Source organism: Panicum virgatum, chromosome 4K, assembly GCF_016808335.1.
Source record: "Panicum virgatum strain AP13 chromosome 4K, P.virgatum_v5, whole genome shotgun sequence".
In the NCBI taxonomy this organism is placed as follows: domain Eukaryota; kingdom Viridiplantae; phylum Streptophyta; class Magnoliopsida; order Poales; family Poaceae; genus Panicum; species Panicum virgatum.
This window is the reverse complement of record NC_053139.1, coordinates 44064674-44084966: the sequence shown is the minus strand read 5'-3', so window position 1 is coordinate 44084966 and position 20293 is coordinate 44064674. Positions and strand designations below refer to the sequence as shown.

At 46.7% G+C, this 20293-nt stretch overlaps 1 protein-coding gene across 3 annotated transcripts; it reads left to right on the top strand.

Moving 5' to 3' along the window:
- Window positions 1-289: 289 nt before the first annotated feature.
- On the top strand, window positions 290-19397 carry LOC120704225. 3 transcript variants are annotated; one of them, XM_039988533.1, is made up of 16 exons: window positions 290-687; window positions 1774-1837; window positions 2520-2724; window positions 7594-7770; window positions 10715-11035; window positions 11397-11616; window positions 14938-14991; window positions 15243-15647; window positions 15974-16070; window positions 16412-16858; window positions 16965-17123; window positions 17231-17380; window positions 17452-17607; window positions 17737-17778; window positions 17868-18212; window positions 19094-19397. In XM_039988533.1, exons 1-16 carry the CDS (start codon window positions 560-562, stop codon window positions 19385-19387), a joined length of 3264 nt encoding a protein of 1087 aa, XP_039844467.1. In that variant the 5' UTR covers window positions 290-559; the 3' UTR covers window positions 19388-19397. The 3 variants fall into 3 exon arrangements, with proteins under 3 accessions (XP_039844467.1, XP_039844466.1, XP_039844468.1); XM_039988532.1 differs by having other exon boundaries at window positions 15974-16292; XM_039988534.1 differs by lacking the exon at window positions 10715-11035 and having other exon boundaries at window positions 15974-16292.
- The last annotated feature ends 896 nt before the right edge of the window (window positions 19398-20293 follow it).

Here is a 20293-nt window from a genome sequence, read left to right as displayed (position 1 = left end):
CTGAAGAGAAGACGGTGGCTTCAAAGCTGCCGGTGTCAACAATACGTACACGAAGAATACGTACAAAATCTGCCGGTGTCAACAATACGTAGCATCTTCACTGGAACTGGAATGCGTGCCAAAATCTGAAGAAGGGCTAGTAGAAATGAACAATACGTACACGAAGAATACGCCTTCGTAGTCGTGTAGCGTAGAAAGCGAGAAGGCGCAACCTTCCCAGGGAAGCAAACGGTTTCAAAAATAGCTAACGGCCGGATTAGATGGATCATTTTGCAAGGGCCCCCCTAAACCTCTTCCTCTCCCCTCACAAATCGCACGCTCCTCCCCACGTCTCGCGCTCTAAACATAGGCGAGCTCGACGCGCGCGCGCGCGCCGATCCCACACAGAATTCCCTATTCCTCCTCACGAATCTGCCCTGCGCGAGCTCGATCGCGTTCCTCTGAGCTCCCTCAAATCTGAGTGCGCATCTCGGGGTCCGATTCGGATCGCCTAGGTTTTTCTCTTCCGCGATCGGCGAGGCGGGGGTGACGATGCCCTGCTAGGCCTGGGTCGGAGGCGATGAACATCGTGTGGGGCGTCGCCGATCTCCTCCGCAAGGCGCCCCCTCCCCCCGCGCCCGGTGGCGGCGCCGGCTCGGCGCCCGCCGGCGGCCTCGACGACGCGCCCACACCCCGCGTTGTCTTCAGGTATGCGTGCCTGAACGATCGCAAACACTCGTACACCCAAATGAGATGCGGCTTGTCTGTGTGGCGAGAGGGTGGTGTGGCCCACTAGCGTAGCGCCCGTGCCGTAATCCCCAACGCTCGTCGCGGGGCCCGTGCTTTCGGATTCCGGACACTGCAGCTGCAGCTGTATGTTGGAGAACGCTCTGTTGTGTTCAATTAAACTCACCACTAGGCACTAGCGGTTCGAATAGAGCAGTAGTAGGCCACCGGGGTCTAGTGGTTCGAATAGAGCAGTAGTGGGCCACCGGGGCTTTGCTTGACTGTCCAATGAGTTATTCCGGGTTGTTTAACATGTTTTTGCGTGGCCAATACCTGGAAATCACTCCACTGCTCCTATTCGTAAAGAATGGTTGTACAAACTATTTATATTGATGGGTGCAACCGCGGCTGTCTTGGAGAAGTATTGTTGTTCTTTTTAGTAAATAGCAGAAGGAAAGAAACAAAACTGTGAGTTCATGTACAGCTGAGATTGAGAAAATGTGAAAAGTACAGCACCACCTCAGTTAACCGTAATGCCTAACCAGAGGCCTGTTGATTATTTTTAGTTTGCGGTAGCAAGGTCATTTTTTGGTATGCCTAAAGCTTGTTGGCTTCTCGGCAACCCAAGTGCACTTTTCATCCTTGATGGTAGCAAAATCCTGTTTGTTGTGAGCAAATACTGATGTGAAGTCATGATTCGATAAAATTAAACCAAGCCTAGCTTCAAGGTAAGCTGCTAAGCTGTCCCATGAGTATTTCCTACCAAATAACACAAAAAACTGTATGGTTGTGGTGGACTGCGGTTTCAACTCTTCCTCTTATCTGATGAGTAAGATGGGCATAAGCAATTTTTTCTGGTTAACTAGGTAAAAGTGTAGCATCTTGGATTTGATATTATTGGCGATTGACTAAATGGATTGAAGATATTCCTCTTGGTTCTACACTTTTGCTTCTGCGATTGTTTTAATTTCTATAAGAAATCTGCCATGGATCCTTTGACCTTTTTTTACTTGGTGCTTGGTTTGATTATGTGAATGTTTCTCCTCATTATTTGTTATCTGGTTTCAGTGATAGCCCAGAGGAGGGAGTCCTAAGTGTACTTTGGAAGAAGTATGAGAATGCATTTGATAAGGTACTTTTCTGGAAGCCTCGTAGTTTCCTTATAGTTCTGTTTACAGTTAAGATCCTAAACTACACATTTCCAGCCTAAAAATCTACTAGATGTTTCCATTCTTTGATGTATGTAAGAGGAATAGCTATATATTCTACTGTTCTGTGTCATCTTATCCATGATATGACTTAGTATTGTGTCATCCAAGCATAATTTAGGAGATGCCAGGCACGTAAATTATATGAACAGACAAACTATCTTTCAAAGTCATACGCTAAGTTTAATGATTAAAATGGTCTGCATTAGCGCTTCACAAACATTTTTTGCACCGTGATTAGAGTTTGATTGTGATAAATAATGTGAAATCTTTACAAAGCAATATATGTTTATCCCAAATTTCAAGTTTGGTTCAACTATGAACTAAAACTAGCCTTAATATTATGAGGAAATTCTGCACCTTTCTTTATTCCTTATACTATTTTATTCATCAAAAAATGTAAAAGTAGACATCTTAAATGCAATAACCAAGCATATGCTTAATAGTAAATAACATTGTATTGTGTTTTGTGGTAACCTAACCTGTTGTTTATATAACTATTCTGCTGGCAACTTGTTCAGAATTTTATGCAACAACTTTCTATAGTTATGCTGTATTACATCTTTTTTCATGGCATATGTTGTATTACATCTTGTGTTCTTACAGGTTGAAAAGGAGAAATCCCTTCAAATTTTTATCTTACAATTTGTAGAGACATTCAGAGATTGGGGACCACATACGATCGAGCAATTGGTTGGTCAAGAATTAGGATCCGACGCAACAATTGCCGGATGCTCTTGTGGGCATCCTTCTGAGGTCATTCTTATTCTGATTCAGGAGATTTCTCTAATTACGTCAACTATTGTTGAAAGTAAGTGGCTTTATTCTATGACTATATATCATGTGATACGCCTTCAATCTTCCTTGTGATTTTAATTCATAATTTTGATGTCTGTGAGTTCTACTTTGCACGTGGTAAGTTTCCTGCCTTCTATTCTATGTTCATGAAACATCTCCAATATTTTCTTAAGCATGGGTAGAATGAATGTTCTTCTTTGACAAATTTGGCTTCTTAAAATCAATTTTTTGTCAAATTCTCTGTGGGATTCCCTGAAAACATGTTTTTGGAGATGAACTCTGGCAAAGTCATGCCAATTTTCTAGTGGACATTATAGATGCTGAAAGTTTGGAGTAATATATACTGCTCATAGAGTTGTGACAAGCCTAGTGAAAAATGGCTAAACTATCCCTTATGCTTGAACTGTTGCCGTCAGCTTAAGGGCTACAAACACCTGAGTTGGATACATTACTTTAATGCTCATCCAACTGGAAGTTGGGCAGTATTGCTGTGTCCGAGAGGGAAACCATGCTTTCAGGGTGCCCACCCCACAGCAAACACCACAAAAGTTGAATGCCCTTAACCCATGCCCATCCCACAGCAAACACCACAAAAGTTGAATGCCCTTAGCCCGGATTTTCCTGCTTTTCTGCCTAGCAGGCCTTAAAGACATAATCGTTGTCGTGGTGCTGCAAACCACAGCCGGGTGGCGGAAGGCACCCGCCTAAGCCCAGAGGGTGTGTACTCGGGGGTTAGCTAGTTTTAGATCGACCTCACTCAAGAACACGATGAACACAACAGGATTTAGAGTGGTTCGGGCCGCCGGAGCGTAATACCCTACGTCCACTGTGTGTTGTATTGCCTTCCCACGAGAGTGAGAAGGTTGCGAGAGCTTGTATCTGTCTCCTAGCGGGCGTGCTCTCCCTTTTATATGTCCAAGGGGAGCACGTACACTGAGCGGGGCCCCGACATGTGGACCCGGCGATGTATTATAAACTACACTTTGGCCTTCAATGCCTCAGATCCGGAGATCTTGTCGTCGGCTTCCGTGCGTAGCTTCTGACCAGGGATGGTCTTGAGTTGTCCTGTCAGAGTAGAGTCTAGCCTCTGCAGCCGCGCGTCGAGGTCATGATGAAGCGCCGAACTACTGACTCAGTCCACTGTAACAGCGTGCACTGTTGCTCCAGTCAGTAGCTGGTCATCATGGCTCGTCGCCCATGGGCGCGGCGCTGCGTCTTTAATGCTTGCCTTGGTAACTGACGAGCCGCCTCGGTAACTGGCGATCCACAGTGTGGACTGACAAAAGCTGCCCCGTGCCCAGCGGCAGCAGAGCCTGCCGCAACCACTCGCACTTAATGCGGGTGGGCGAGGGAGCTTCCAGAGGAAGGCTTGCGCCCGCGTCCGCGTCTGCGTGACACGAGGCGGCTCCGGACCCCTCCCGAGCAGCTAGCTGAGCCGAGAGCTCACGGGGGTCCGGATAGGCACGTGGAGGTTCCGGACCCACCTGCGGGGGTCCGGATCCTCGGTCACAAGTGCCGAGCATTTTCACCTCTGGGACACGTGGTGACACCGGATCCGTCCCCGAGCGGAAAGCGGGTCCGGGACCGTTGGTCCGGTGAGATGGAGTCGGACCCCAAGGGTCCGGCTGCTCAGCTCCTTAGGGCGTAGTTACGGATAACTACGCGAGTCTTGGCACAGTAGGAGTGGGTACCCCAGCTGTAGGGTACCGACAGAGGCCCCCGGGCCCGCCTCGGGAGAGGCAACGAACCCGCAGGTGGGGCCACTACTGTGAGCAACTTGGCTGCTTCTGACGCCCAGCGGTGCGCGCCGCAAGGGTCTTGTCCTGCGTCGTCCATCCTTTGGGTCACATGCTGCATCATCACGTTTGGACCTGCACATGACTCAAGGTTGATGCTTAGTAGCGTGCCCACGGGTCCCAAATCTTGTTGGCGGTAATCCTTTGAGATAGACAGCTAGGTTCAGTGAACGGAGCTCAAGGGGCCGGCCTTTAGGTTAAGAGAAAGTCCGGACCTCCAGGTTCCCAGTCCTAGGTACTACGGCACTCATTCACAGGAGGTGGTGCGTGCAGGCTTAGGGTACGGAACCAGGCTAAGCGGCTACACGGCTCCGGACCTCCCCGGAGAATGAGTGCGCTTCCCTGAACCTGCAGGTTCCCAGGGGCCTGAACCCCTCTCTTCCATGAGGGGTCTCGAGCTAAGTCACTAACTAGCCAACTCAATTCGGACCACAATCACCGCACAAGAGTAAGAAGCCACGTGGGGGTTAGCGCAAATAGAATGCGTAGATTGAAATTGGAATGTAACAACCTTAGAGGCGAACTGAGAATAAACTTTTCCTTTATAACTAGATGTACATGAGATGTGCGATGTAAACTAGAACACGGGTTTATGAGGCCGGAGCTGTCCGGACCTCCGGGCCCCAGTCTTAGGTACTACGGTACTCGCCCTAGGGAGGTAGAGCATGCAGGCTTAGGGTACGGAACCATGCTAAGCGGCTACACGGCTCCGGACCTCCCCGGAGGGTGAGTACGCTTCCCTGAACCTGGTTCGCAGAGGTCCGGACCCCTCCACGGGGGAGGCTCACCGGACTGAACCACACGGAAGTACTACCTAGTTTCAAAGGAAAAATGTTTTATTCCCTGCTGGGCCTCTAAGGTTAGGACTTACAGAGATGTAGAGTCGGGGGTGCGACCGGAGTCGGCTTTCCGCCGGAGAGAGCCACCAGAGTCGGCTTAGTGCGACCGGAGTGGGCTTTTCGCCGGAGCGGGCTTGGTGCGACCGGAGTCGGCTTTCCGCCGGAGCGGACTTGGTGCGACCGGGGTCGGCTTTCCGCCGGAGCGGGCTTGACGCGACCGGAGTCGGCTTTCCGCCGGAGCGGACTTGGTGCGACCGGGGTCGGCTTTCCGCCGGAGCGGGCTTGGCGCGACCGGAGTCGGCTTTCCGCCGGAGCGGGCTTCCTCACATGAGTGAGGTATGCTGCGAGCTGGGATTTGTCGCTCCGCCGCTCGCAGCTTGTGAGGGGGCCCTTGACGGGCGCCCTGACTCTTGCCGACGTGCAGCGCGCGCCGCTGCCGACGGTGGCTGCTCCACGGGCACGGTTGCCCCTGGCGCAGGAAGGCGAGAGGCGTGTGGCCCGGATGACACCACACCCTCCATCATCTCCACGTCGTCATCGTGGTGGGAGTGCTCAACCACCCGAGCCATGGAGATGGGCAAGAGATGAGCTAAAACTAGCTAAAGCGCCCCTACCTGGCGCGCCAAATGTCGTGGTGCTGCAAACCACAGCCGGGTGGCGGAAGGCACCCGCCTAAGCCCAGAGGGTGTGTACTCGGGGGTTAGCTAGTTTTAGATCGACCTCACTCAAGAACACGATGAACACAGCAGGATTTAGAGTGGTTCGGGCCGCCGGAGCGTAATACCCTACGTCCACTGTGTGTTGTATTGCCTTCCCACGAGAGTGAGAAGGTTGCGAGAGCTTGTATCTGTCTCCTAGCGGGCGTGCTCTCCCTTTTATATGTCCAAGGGGAGCACGTACACTGAGCGGGGCCCCGACATGTGGACCCGGCGATGTATTATAAACTACACTTTGGCCTTCAATGCCTCAGATCCGGAGATCTTGTCGTCGGCTTCCGTGCGTAGCTTCTGACCAGGGATGGTCTTGAGTTGTCCTGTCAGAGTAGAGTCTAGCCTCTACAGCCGCGCGTCGAGGTCATGATGAAGCGCCGAACTACTGACTCAGTCCACTGTAACAGCGTGCACTGTTGCTCCAGTCAGTAGCTGGTCATCATGGCTCGTCGCCCATGGGCGCGGCGCTGCGTCTTTAATGCTTGCCTTGGTAACTGACGAGCCGCCTCGGTAACTGGCGATCCACAGTGTGGACTGACAAAAGCTGCCCCGTGCCCAGCGGCAGCAGAGCCTGCCTCAACCACTCGCACTTAATGCGGGTGGGCGAGGGAGCTTCCAGAGAAAGGCTTGCGCCCGCGTCCGCGTCTGCGTGACACGAGGCGGCTCCGGACCCCTCCCGAGCAGCTAGCTGAGCCGAGAGCTCACGGGGGTCCGAATAGGCACGTGGAGGTTCCGGACCCACCTGCGGGGGTCCGGATCCTCGGTCACAAGTGCCGAGCATTTTCACCTCTGGGATACGTGGTGACACCGGACCCGTCCCCGAGCGGGAAGCGGGTCCGGGACCGTTGGTCCGGTGAGATGGAGTCGGACCCCAAGGGTCCGGCTGCTCAGCTCCTTAGGGCGTAGTTACGGATAACTACGCGAGTCTTGGCACAGTAGGAGTGGGTACCCCAGCTGTAGGGTACCGACAATCGTAAAGTTGAGAAACAAAGGAAAGTGGAACTTTCAGTGGCATAACAATGAGTAGACCTTTGCTTGATGGAAGAAGTAGAGTCAAGTTTACTTATTTTTCTTCATATGCATTTACAGCTTAAAGTAGTTGAATTAGGAGGAGGTAATCCAAGGATACTGCTGGAAATGTTATACTTTTGCTCTATTTGTTTTGCTCTTTTGGTTTAATCTTGTTGAGTCTATGCACTTGGAGGCCATTTTTCAGCTGCGCGGTAGTGTGTTGGTGTCGCATTGTGGAATTTAGTTCATTAATAACCTTTACTGGTTCCAAAATACATTATGCTTTTATATCTCTGAAAAGGTGCTTTCATGTAGTTAATATTGTCCTGAAAAGCCTGTTGAGAATTAATCAATGTGACTTCATACAAAAGGACATTAAGGTTATTTTCTGAATGAACAAATTCTGACGATTGCTCAATTGTGATCGATAAATAGACTATTGCTGGTTTTGTCATTACATGGACTTTGGTTTTGGCAGCTGCTCTTATAATTTAAATCATATTTGTTCTTGTTATTGCATTATTAGGTGGCAACAGTCTGCAATCTCCTGCAAACCTTCATTCAGGGCAACCAACCAACCTGGGATTAAGCACACAAATACTACAAATTCTGGAGTGCTTGGCAATTCTGACTCGCTCCTTGCATAACTGTAGAGTATTTAGCTACTATGGTGGTGTGCAGAAGAGTACTTCTCTACTAAAAGGTAGGAGTTATGTCAGGTATTGACTTTTGTGTGATGCTACAGTGCTGTAGCAGAGCTACAACTGCACGCATTTGCTAGTTGCTGCTAGTCTTTGGTTGTTAATTGCTCATTATTGGAGAGAATAATGCTTGTATTCCTCCAATCCTAGAAGGGTGAGTATATATAATACCTATACATAGGCCTCTAGATGGGCCTCTATACACATGGGCTCAATATACTCCAACACCCCCTGCAGTCTGAACTACCGGCGCAGCGGTGTTCAAGACTGGACAACAAGAAAGCTAACACCCCCCGCAGTCTGAACTACCGACGCAGCGGTGTTCAAGACTGGATAAGAAGAGAGTACAAATAGAGTACAAAGGGCAAATCATAGTCACAAAGTTCCTGGGTCGACCGGGTCGAGGAACGGGATCGAGGGTCGAGGGTCGTCACTTTATAAAATTGTGGTACGAAGGGGGTATACTTCTATGGAACGATAAATTATTATGTGGAATGCGACTCTGACTTATCCGGGTCGATATCTTCGGGTCGATGCGTCTTTAAAAAGACAAAAACTATATACATATGTGCTACTAATGAAGAAACTAATCTGCACAAGCATATAAAAAACATACAAAATAGTACATCTAGATCATACTACACGTACTCAGCTTATTATCTAACAAAAACCACATCAATCCGCTATCAATAACCTTCTTATCCTAATTAAATCTGCTAGCAATGGGGCTACGACCCCTCTCAAACCGGGACGCGATCCAACCTGGAATGGGACACTGATCCTCTTTGACCCCGACCCTCTAATCGGAACGGCATTCCCGAGTCGTGGGACGAGGCATCGACCCCGAATTCTGTGACTATGGGGCAAATACCCCCCCCCCCCCCGCAGCCACAACTAGCCACCGGCTACGTTGAGGCTGGATCGAAACTCCGAGAAGGTAGAGGAGGGCAGCCCCTTGGTGAAGATGTCAGCAAACTGGGAGGTAGTCGGGACATGGAGTACCCGAACATCGCCGATTGCGACTCTGTCGCGCACGAAGTGTAGGTCGATCTCCACGTGCTTCGTCCGCTGATGCTGGACGGGGTTGGTGGAGAGATACACGGCGCTGACGTTGTCGCAGTAGACGAGCGTGCTCTTGGCGAGCGGGCTGTGGAGCTCCGCCAAGAGCTGTCGTAGCCAGGACGCCTCCGCTACGCCGTTAGCGACAGCCCAGTACTTCGCCTCGGCACTGGAGCGGGAGACAACCGGCTGCCGCTTGGACGACCAGGAGACCAGGTTGCCGCCCAGAAAGACGGCGTAGCCGGAAGTGGAGCGACGAGTGTCCGGGCAGCCAGCCCAGTCAGCGTCGGTGTAGACCACCAACTCAGCAGAGGACGAGCGGTGAAGCACCAGGCCGAGGTCCACAGTGCCACGGACGTAGCGGAGGAGACGCTTCAGCGCAGCAAGGTGTGTCTCCCGGGGATCATGCATATGGAGACAGACTTGCTGGACAGCGTAGGTGAGGTCCGGCCTGGTGAAGGTGAGGTACTGCAAAGCACCAGCCAGACTCCGGTAGGCAGTAGGATCCGCCACCGGATCACCCAGATCAGCGGACAGCTTCGCCAGAGTGTCGACAGGAGTGGAGCAGGGCTTGCAATCAGTCATCCCAGCCCGCTCCAGGATATCGAGTGCGTACAGCCGCTGGTGCAGGAGAAGACCAGATGGGCGAGGCTCAACAGTGACGCCCAAGAAGTGGTGGAGCTGACCGAGATCCTTCATAGCAAACTCCTGCTGCAGAGAGGAGATGACACTCTGAAGCAACCGCTGACTAGAGCCTGTGAGCACAATGTCATCAACGTAGAGCAGCAAATAGGAAGTCTCATCCCCACGGCGGTAGACGAAGAGAGACGTGTCAGACTTGGCCTCGGTGAACCCCAATGTCAGCAAGAACGTGGCGAACCGAGAGTACCAAGTCCGAGGAGCCTGCTTCAGACCATAGAGAGACTTGTTGAGCCGGCAGACCATATCCGGACGACTCGAGTCCACAAATCCCGCTGGCTGAGAGTAGTAGACAGTCTCCGAGAGAGTGCCGTGAAGAAATGCATTCTTCACGTCCAGCTGGTGCACAGGCCAAGAGCGCGAGAGCGCAAGCGAGAGGACCGTGCCCACCGTAGCGAGCTTCACCACTGGGCTGAAGGTCTCATCATAGTCCATCATTCCCCTTACGGCGTGCGAGCCCGGCGTAGCCCGCAGCAGGTTCTAGTGCCCGGCGTAGCCCGCAGCAGGTCTCAGCACACGAGAGGCGCGGGGGAAATCGCGCAGCGGAAATGCGTGGCCGGGTGGGTTCGAACCCAGGACCTCGGCTCTGGTACCATATTGGAGAGAATAATGCTTGTATTCCTCCAACCCTAGAAGGGTGGGTATATATAATAGCTATACATGGGCCTCTAGATGGGCCTCTATGCACATGGGCTCAATATACTCCAACACTCATGTTGGTGTTTTGTGTGATGATCCCATGCCTCCTCTGCGACAAAACTGGTTCTTTACAAATTCCCAATGATCCAGGGATGCATGAGCTGACCAATCACATTGATTAGATGCATCATATATTTGCTACCTCGCATTGAGCAGTTGATTAACCCAAAATCCTGTCAAGCACACTCTTAGAACATTAATGTGCTGATTTCTTCACCAATGTGTACACTTGAGAGAAACTTTTCCACCACCTCTTCGGAGGCCCCCAGGCCCCAACTCCATGTTTCAGATCCACCATGACTTTGGTTTTCTTTTGTTTTATTTTAGTTGGGATTTAAGCTGCAGGGCTCACGACCTCATTGCATATATAACTAACTTTTCAGTAAAGTGTACATCATTATACACCGCTTCTCATCACTCTGAACTAACATCCACGAGTCTTTTTTTGGTGGAGTATATCTCATTAATTTCCTTGTTTGGCACATTCAGCTGCAGTTGCTCAGCTCAGAAACTTGAACAGTTTGCTGGCTGCAGATGACCAATCTTTAGATGAAGAAATGGGAAATACTAGGCTGATGCTAAGTATACTTGTATGCATAATCACAATAATTTCAAACTTCATGAAGTTGGAAACAACCACCGCAAGGATACCCCATATTGTCGAGACCACTAAGCATACCCCATCAAAAAGCCACTTGGCTGCAGTTACTTCTAGTTCTCCAGATAGCACCATTTCCGATACAGTTCGACATTGGCAGCAGAAGGCAATTGTTCTTGTGATGGAAGCCAGTGGTGTCAATTGGTTAGTAGGTAAAGATATCTTTTAGTTTTCTTTTGGACTTACATACTATGGTTCTGAGTATTTGTTTCAAATCATCACTGGAACACTCATCTGTTGGGTACATTGTGTTGATGCTATAGTAGTATAGTACTTACTGGATTACCGTATAGGCGTGTTTACTGAAAAAGATTCACTATGGGTGTGGTTAAATCAACACCATTTATCTGTTCCTTTTTGTTTAATTTCTATCCTAAATATTATGAAAAGTACTGAACAAGAGGTTGTGTGATTAAATGAGGCCACCATATTGCCAATTCCTTTTTATGAAAAAATCATGTGTGCTAATTTATACGTTCTTATTATTTAATAAATATCTAAATGGTTCTGCAGAACTCTTACGTGTCATTCAAAGGCTGAATTTGAAAGAGCAGTGGAATGATCTCTCGCTTCATTTTATCACTTTGTGCACTCTGCAATCAACTGTTTCTGGCACTCGTGCTCAGAATCATCTCAGAAGCATTGGTGGGCTGGAAATTCTATTGGATGGACTAGGACTTCCTTCTAGTAAATTTTCAGTTTTGAAGCATTCATCTATCTCAAGAAATGAAAGGTGTATATTTTAGCGTCATTGATTGCTTTTATTATTACTTTTGTTCTTTCTTTCCCCTCTTCTTTCTTCTTATGCATAGAATTAAATGTGCTGGATAAGCTGAAAGTTAGTTATTGACCCGTGATATTCTATATTGAGCAGAAAACATTTTTTCTGATATATACTTTGAAGCGAAAAGTCTAATAGTATTAAATTTGAATTTTATACCCAAACGTCAAAACCCTGATAGTATTAACTTGGAATTTGGTGTGTGCATCATAACTTCATTTGAATTTTGAATGCAACATTCCTATTTTCGAATTAAAATTTGAAAACACTAGCTTTATCTTTGAATTGCACAATTGCTATCTAGTATGGTGCCAAATGGCTGAAAATCTAGATAATACTCTTTTGATACTGCTCATATAGTTTTCGCTCTTTCGTACATTGGTCTTACTGCTGCCAGTGCTTTCACAGCATAACAGTTAGCTTCCCGGGTCAGGGAGCAGCTGGCAGGGTTCAAAACCTTGGTGGTGTTACAAATGAGCAACTCCTCTATTACCATACCCAAATGGGGCAGAAAAGGTGATGTACAAAGTGCAGATAGCACCCTACACTAGTGAGTAATTACAAGAGATGTATATACATCTACCCCCCCCCCTTCCAAACTCATGGTGGATCAACAACACTAAATTTGGAAAGAAACCCTAGTTTGAGCCTTCGTGAAGAAATCCGCCAACTGAAACTCTGAGGGCACATAGTAAAGAGCCACCACCTCATCATGTACTTGCGAGCGCATGCAGGAAGCATCAACACCAATGTGCTTGGTAAGTTCATGCTTGACAGGATCACGAGCAATACTGATCGTACCATGCTATCAGAGGATAGAGGAGTCGGTGTGGAAGTTGTCACACTGAAATCCTCAAGTAGACACCTGAGCCATGTGACCTTAGCCTTCACGGTCGCCATAGCCCGCAACTCAGCCTCAGCACTGGACCGGGAAACAGCCGTTTGCTTCTTATTTTTCTAGGCAATCAAGGAGGACCCAAGAAAAACACAATAAGCCGAAAGAGAACAACGATCAGAGTGATCACTAGCCTATTTCGCATCAGAGTACGCCTGAAGCTGAAGACACCTAGAGCGAGGGAAGAACAAGCGGCGTGAGATGGTGCCACGAAGGTATCGAAGAACACAAAGAAGGGTGAGCATAGTGGAGCTGTGTGGGAGCAGAAACGAACTGACTCAGAATACGAACAATATAAGAAATGTCAGGACGAGTAATCCCAAGGTAAACAAGGCTCCCAACGAGGTGACGATAGTGGGTGATATCATCAAGGGGAGCACCATCAGTAGACTGCAAGTGAACACCTAGCTCCATAGGTGTATCGACAGTGCGCTGATCAGTGAGAGCAGCACGAGAGAGATCCTGAATGTACTTCTCCCGGGAGAGGTAGATGCTATCAGGCGTGGAAGAGACCTCGAGACCAAGGAAGTAACAAAGAGGACCCAAATCAGACATCAAGAATTTTTCACTAAGACGCTTCTTCACAAAGTCAATGAATTGAGAATCATCATCAGTAATGATCATATCATCGACATCGAGAAGAAGAAGCGTGCGACCACGAGGGGAAGTGTGGACAAAGAGAGCGAGGTCATGGTCGCTAGGCTTAAAACCAGCATCAGTGACAATAGAGGCGAAGCGCTCAAACCACTGCTTGAGGCCATAGAGAGAGCGACGTAGCCGGCAAACCATTCCATCCGGGATAGAGTATCCCGGAGGTGGCTGCATGTATACCTCCTCACGCAGCTCGCCATTGAGAAAGGCTTTCTTGACATTAAGCTGGGAGATGGACCACTGTCGGATAGAAGCAACAGAGAGAAGAGTCCGGACTATGGTCATATGGGCAACGGGAGCAAAGGTCTCATCATAATCACGACCTTACTCCTGCTGAAAACCACGAGGTACAAGATGAGCCTTGTAGCGCTCAAGGGAGCCATCAGAGCGAGTTTTGATCTTGTAGACCCACTTGCAAGTAATAGGAGTCAGCTGAGGCGGCAAAGGTACGAGGTCCCATGTACCGGTGCACTCCAAGGCAGCAATCTCCTCAGCCATGGCGCACTGCCAATCTGGGTGGATAGCAGCCTCACAATAAGTGGCTGGCTCAACAAGCACAGCAGCAATGAAGCCATAGCGATCCGGAGGATGGAGAGTACTACAATCACGAAGAGCATACCGAGAGGACAGCTCTGGAGGAAGTCCAAGGAGTGACGGAGAAGACTCAGATGGAGGGGGAGGCCTCGGACGACGAGTGTAGACGCGAATGATCTCACGAGGAGGCACCTCCACTGGTGTAGGCCCAAGGAGCGACGGAGAGGACTCAGGTGGAGGGGGAGGCCTCGGACGACGAGTGTAGACATGAGTGATCTCACGAGAGGACACCTGTAGCGCGGCAATGGCGGCACGCGGGGCCAGGCGGAGGGCCGCGCAGGCACGGAAGGCAACGCGAGGGCGGCACGCTAGCCACGGGGCTGCGCGGACCAGAAAGTGCTCGGCCGTGCAGAGGGCGCGGGGGGGGGGGGGGGGGCGCAGGAGGAGAAGGGAGGGGGGGGGGGGAAGAGGATGGAGCTGCCTTTACCAGTTGGCGGTGGAGGCTCATCAGCGACTCGGAGACGGTGGGATTCTAAACCCTAGGCTGTGATACCATGTTACAAATGAGCAACTCCTCTATTACCATACCCAAAGGCGGTAGAAAAGATGATGTACAAGAACCCTACACTAGTGAGTAATAACGGGAGGTGTATATACATCTAACAGCTAGCATCCCTCCCCCCAACCCCAAAAAAAAATAAGTGAAAGGGCGCCGGTCTGTGGTAAGGTGCGGCCCTACAGGGTAGTGGTAGTGTACTGGTTGACGGTCCAGGTAACGATGCGGCCCTACAGGGTAGTGGTAGTGGTCGACGGTCCAGGTAACGATGCGGCCCTATAGGAGCGAAGCTGGGGTTTGGGGAGCTTCTTCTTAGTGCAATATTATGGGTCGGTCCTTCCCTACTGTCCGAGTCTTTTTACATTGGTCTTACTGTTTATGTTGGTATTTATTTAGTTGCTGAGGAGTCTATCCCTCCAATTTGTTTTTCTCGACTTTGGACATCATTGCAAACTAATTGTTTGCAAAATGTTAATTTTGTAATGAACATTTTACCTCTATCTAATACAAAAGGCCACAGTGATGTATGAAAATCGTAATCTTTATGGAGTTATTTTTCAACTAATTTAATGCGACAGGTTTTACCTACTTTTTTGTATTGCCACTTTTATGTTCTGACATTTCTGCACTTTTATAGGGGTGAAATACTTCTGCTCCAGATACAATATTTGCAAATTCTATGTGAGGCGGTGTATCCTTTTTCTTAAATTACTTTTAACTGGCACTTAGCATCAGCTTTACAACTTCCAGAATATCAATATTCTCTGCTAATATGTAGTTTAGGTAAAAGTCTTCATCATATATTCATATCATAGGAGGCATAATAATGTAAGCTAACTGACGATGGCTTAGAACGATTTAAAATTTTTAACAATTCACTGTATTTATTTATCTTATACAGATATTTAATTTCCCCTTATTGGGTCCTTGACATCTATTTAGATTTGCCAATGTCAACAATTTGCATTTTTTATGTGAAAATGGACGGGTACACAAATTTGCAAACTGCATTTGTTGGCCTGCATTTATGTTTAAGAAGTTCCAGCAGCAAAAGGATAACACCATGGCTTCACATGCACTAGATTCTGTCTCTGGTCCAATTTGTTTTCTTGATATAACTGAATGGAATGACTACTCTGTCAAGTTGAGCAACGCCCTTTGTTCTTTTATTCTTCCTTCAAAGGATATCGATTACTGGTCCGATGAAATAGCTGTCAGCCAAATTGCAATATCTATCCCGTCGGCATACCTGGAGCCATCTGTGAGATGGATCATTAGGATTCTTATGACTGTCTTTCTATGTATCAGAGCTTGTACCAGTGAATCTGCCCTACCGAACCACATAAAGTGAGTTTTTAGTGTACTCATGAATCTCCCTTTTAACCAGAATGGTTAACTATCGTGTGTCATTTCTTTGTTCAGTGGTATTAAGATGCTTTGTTTCACGTTCACACACAGAAGATATGCCTTTTGAATTTAACTCATTCCCATCATAACTCCTTGTTGAAATATCAAATGCAATAGCCAGTCTTTCAATCAATGGCAACTCGAACATGTTAATTAGTTATATTTATTAGGTGACTGCTTTCTGATTAGTAGGTTACCAGATTACCAGATAGCAGCTACTACTACTAGTGTACAAAGTATGATCATTTCCTGAGTTAATTCTGCAGGATTTTTGCAAAGACCCTTCAACACTACATCATTCGCATGTTCAAAAGGGTTCTTATTTCAACACCAGCTCTACTCTCAGCTTTTCGAGAGGAAGGGGTATGGGACCTGATTTTCTCAGGGAATTTCTTTTACTTTGGTTCATCTGTAGAAGGCATCCATTTTCATATTGTTACGAATATTCAAAATGGTGATATTAACAGTACTCAAATATCTATTGATTCCGAAAGTTTGTACTGTACTGATGTTAACATTCTTCAAGTGGAAGCTATTTCCTTCTTGGAGTTTGCTGCAACACTCAATGAAAACACATATAACACGGTAGAATCTTTTGTCTTGTATAATATAATTTTTAGGCTAATCGTCTAATCACCAGTTTTTGTGTTCTGAATCTCTTTATGAAACTCTTGTACTTTATTTTCTTTTTTTTTTCATTGTAGCCAGAATGCTCGGCACTGCTGGATGCACTTGAACATTGCATTTCTGATCCTTCGACGGTCAGCACTCTTCTCAAAAGCTTCCGTGTAATTCTACAACTCGCCACAGAACAAACTTTAGCTTCATTTGAATCATTGGATGTGATTACAAGAGTCCTTAAGGCTGCTTGCCATCAGGCTCAAGAACTACGGAACTTTAGCAATTTTCTTTGTTCTTATGTCATGATCACTGAAGATGTTTCCCAGTGTAAAAGTATTGAAGACAGAACTGAGAACGCTCTTATGTGTACAGAGTTAGCTTTGAGCCTCTTTACGGAATATGTCACTATATCGATAGATGGAAGAATTCTTGTTTTACACAATGGTGACTGTATTGAGTGTTTATTTGACTTGTTCCAAGAACAGAACCTTCGAAAACATGTGCTGGAACAGGTTCTTGCCTTATTTAGGGTAAGGTTATGTTTACCTCCTATTCTAAAAAAGATTTTGCTTACCTAAATTCTCCCTCAGTTTTGTTATTAATGTTGGGACCTAAAACATGGTTCGCTGTAACCAGTTGCCTTCATTGTCAGCACAAGATCATACAGCAAAGTTGCATTTATGCTCCAAATATTTAGAGAACTTTGCACGAGCAAATGAAAAAGAAAAGGTTGACTCAGAGTTGTTGATTGATCTTCTCATCAGCATGAGAGTGATCATAATGATGGATCACATGGTAGGTTTACATATATGGCCTTGTATGTAATTATTAGATAGTTTTTGCCTCCTACTAGTAATACATAATGTGTTGACAAATGTACTTCTATACTTCATTTTGCTTAGTACTATCAAAATCTGTTTCGCAATGGAGAGTGCTTTCTGCATATTGTCTCTTTGTTGAATGGAAATATCAATGAGGTGACGGATGACCAGCTTATCCTTAATGTCCTTGAGACATTAACTTTATTACTTAAAGGAAATAATGCATCCAAGGTAATCATATTGGCACATCTGGCTCATGCCATAACTCTGTCTGCATGTTGATATCTTGGTTTGTTTTGTAGGGTGCCTTTAGATTGCTCGTTGGTGCAGGCTATCAAACCTTACAGAGCTTGATACTGGATTTCTACAAATGGTCACCAAGCGAGAGACTCTTTGATGCATTGCTTAGCATGCTGGTTGATTGCAAGTTCGAGTTAAATGAGAAAACGACTATAAAGGTTAGTAGTTATTAAATCTTTAGAATACTTAACGCATCTTTACCGATTCTGGGTTCATTTAATTATGGCATGCTTCGTTCTTTAATTCTGTCTTAACTAATGTAATGTTTCGCCAAATTATTTCCCCAGAATGAAGACGCTGCTGTATTGCTTCTGAATATTTTACAGAAGGTCTCTTTCACACACATAGATGACAGTACGATCTCTGATAATTTCCATTTTATGCTTTTTTGTGACATCTACCAATTTCTAATTGGCAGAGCAGCGCATCGCTTCAGCACTATGGGCTTGTGATCTTACAGCAGTTGCTCAAGCAATCCATTACAAATAGAACCTCTTGTTTCAGAGCCGGATTGCTAAGTTTTCTTCTTGATTGGTTTTCAATAGAGGAAAAGGATGATACAGTTATTGAAATTGCACAGATAATACAGATACTTGGTGCACACAGTATATGTGGCAAGGACATTCGGAAAATCTTTGCCCTCTTGCGCTGTGAGAAGATTGGTGCCAAACAGGAGCGCGCTTCTTCGCTTCTGACAAGTCTGAGTCACATGCTCAAGGAAAAGGGCCTAGAAGCTTTCTTTGAGTTCACTGGCCATGATTCTGTGCGTCTTGCCCTATTTATTAAGCAATTTAAATTTCATCTATTGTGATTCATAGTTTAAGTAGAAATATATTGGTACCTTAGAATATTATGGTGTCTTCATACACAAAACTGGAGCAATTCAAGATAGGACATTCAGTTCAACAGTATTTCAGGATTTGTGACTTGGTTTCATTGACATGTTGCCCCTGAACCCCATGTCGTTGAGCTATGCAGTTGCAAATCCTGAACTGCCACTGATTTATTCTGTCAAAATTGGGCAGTTATTCAATGCTAATGGTTTTTTTATAATTAAAGCTGTTATATTGTTGTTGGAGTATGCCCCAAACTTGTACGACTATGTATATATCCTCTTCTTAGACAGTATTGTTGATGTATAAGTGAATTGCTCACTTCTTCCCATCAGATGGGAAGAGGTGGGCAATTCACTTATACCATATTAAGTTGCATGCACCAACCAGTTCAACCCAAAATCTTAAGCTGATGGGAAGTGGTGGGCAATTCATTTATACTTCAACAAGTATTGGCTTTTTCCTTTGATCCCATATTTTTTTGTTATTTTTTGCAAGTTCCTTGGTAGTAGCACAGATTCCTTCTGTTGAAGGACCCCTAATGTTTTATTTTTCATTCAATTTCAATATGAACCTTTTTAATTGGTGGGGTGTTGGTTTTGAACTTGTTCTTTTCTTTTTAAGAAATGATACACAGCTCTCCTTGATATTGGAGAAAGAAAATGAACCTTTGAAGGCTTTTGATACTGATGTTCTGCCATTAAATCCTTTTTTGGGTACTTCATGGGTTCCTTTGATATTTTATACACTTCGGTAATTCTGTATATGTGATTTGTTGACTGATTGGCATTATCTCTATTTTCCTTGACAGGGTATAGAAATAAAATCACCCTTCCTATGGCCTTACAATAGAGGTCTATCTTTTTCTTGCTGGTTAAGGGTTGAAAACTTCCCAGACAACGGTATGATGGGCCTTTTCTCCTTTTTCACAGAAGACGGAAAGGAGTGCTCAGCTGTGCTTAACAGAAGTGCTTTAGTATATGAGGTAATTGTGGTTTTCTACCACATTTTGAATCAAATCAAGTTCTTTAAAAGTTTAGAAATAATTTATTGGATCCGCACGTTTTACTATTTGCTACAGGGATTTGTGCCGTTAATTATCTAGTGCGTAGATAGTATTTTAGCTTCTTTGCCTATAAATTATTAGAAATCATCATTTTTTTCCTCGAGAGCGCAGGAGAGCTGCGCATCAATATATTAAGAAGAAAGGAGTAAGTGCTGAATAGAGAATGATTCATATTAACCCTAACCCTAGAAGGGTGGGTATAAATATAACTGATACATGGGCCACTAATGGGCCTAATACACTCCAACACCTCTCCGCAGTCTGAACTTCCGGCGCAGCGAAGTTCAAGACTGGACAAGAAAGAAACTCACTGTCTGAACTTCCGGCGCAGTGGAGTTCAAGACTGGACAAGAAAGAAACTCGCTGTCTGAACTTCCGGCACAGTGGAGTTCAAGACTGGACAAGAAAGAAACTCGTACAGATAACACCCCCTGCAGTCCCAACTCTAGCCACTGTAGATGTTGAGACTGGAGCGAAAGTCGATGAACACCGAGGAAGGAAGCCCCTTGGTGAAGATGTCCGCGAACTGCGACGTCGTCGGTACGTGAAGGACCCGGACGTCTCCAACGGCAACCCGCTCATGGACGAAGTGGAGGTCAATCTCAACATGCTTCGTGCGTTGGTGCTGGACGGGGTTGGTGGAGAGGTACACTGCGCTGACGTTGTCGCAGTAGACGAGGGTGCTCCGACAGAGAGGCTGGTGGAGCTCGAGGTGGAGCTGGCGGCCAGTATCCCCGTATCAGTGTTTTTTGGGAAAGTGCGTATCCGCGTATCCGATACGTATCGCATCCGATACCCGTACCAGTATCCGTGTAACATAGGCTGGCGCAGCCAGGACGCCTCAGCCACGCCGTTAGCCACGACACGATACTCAGCCTCAGCACTCGAGCGAGAGACCACGGGCTGCCTTTTGGATGACCAGGAGATCAGGTTGTCACCCAATAA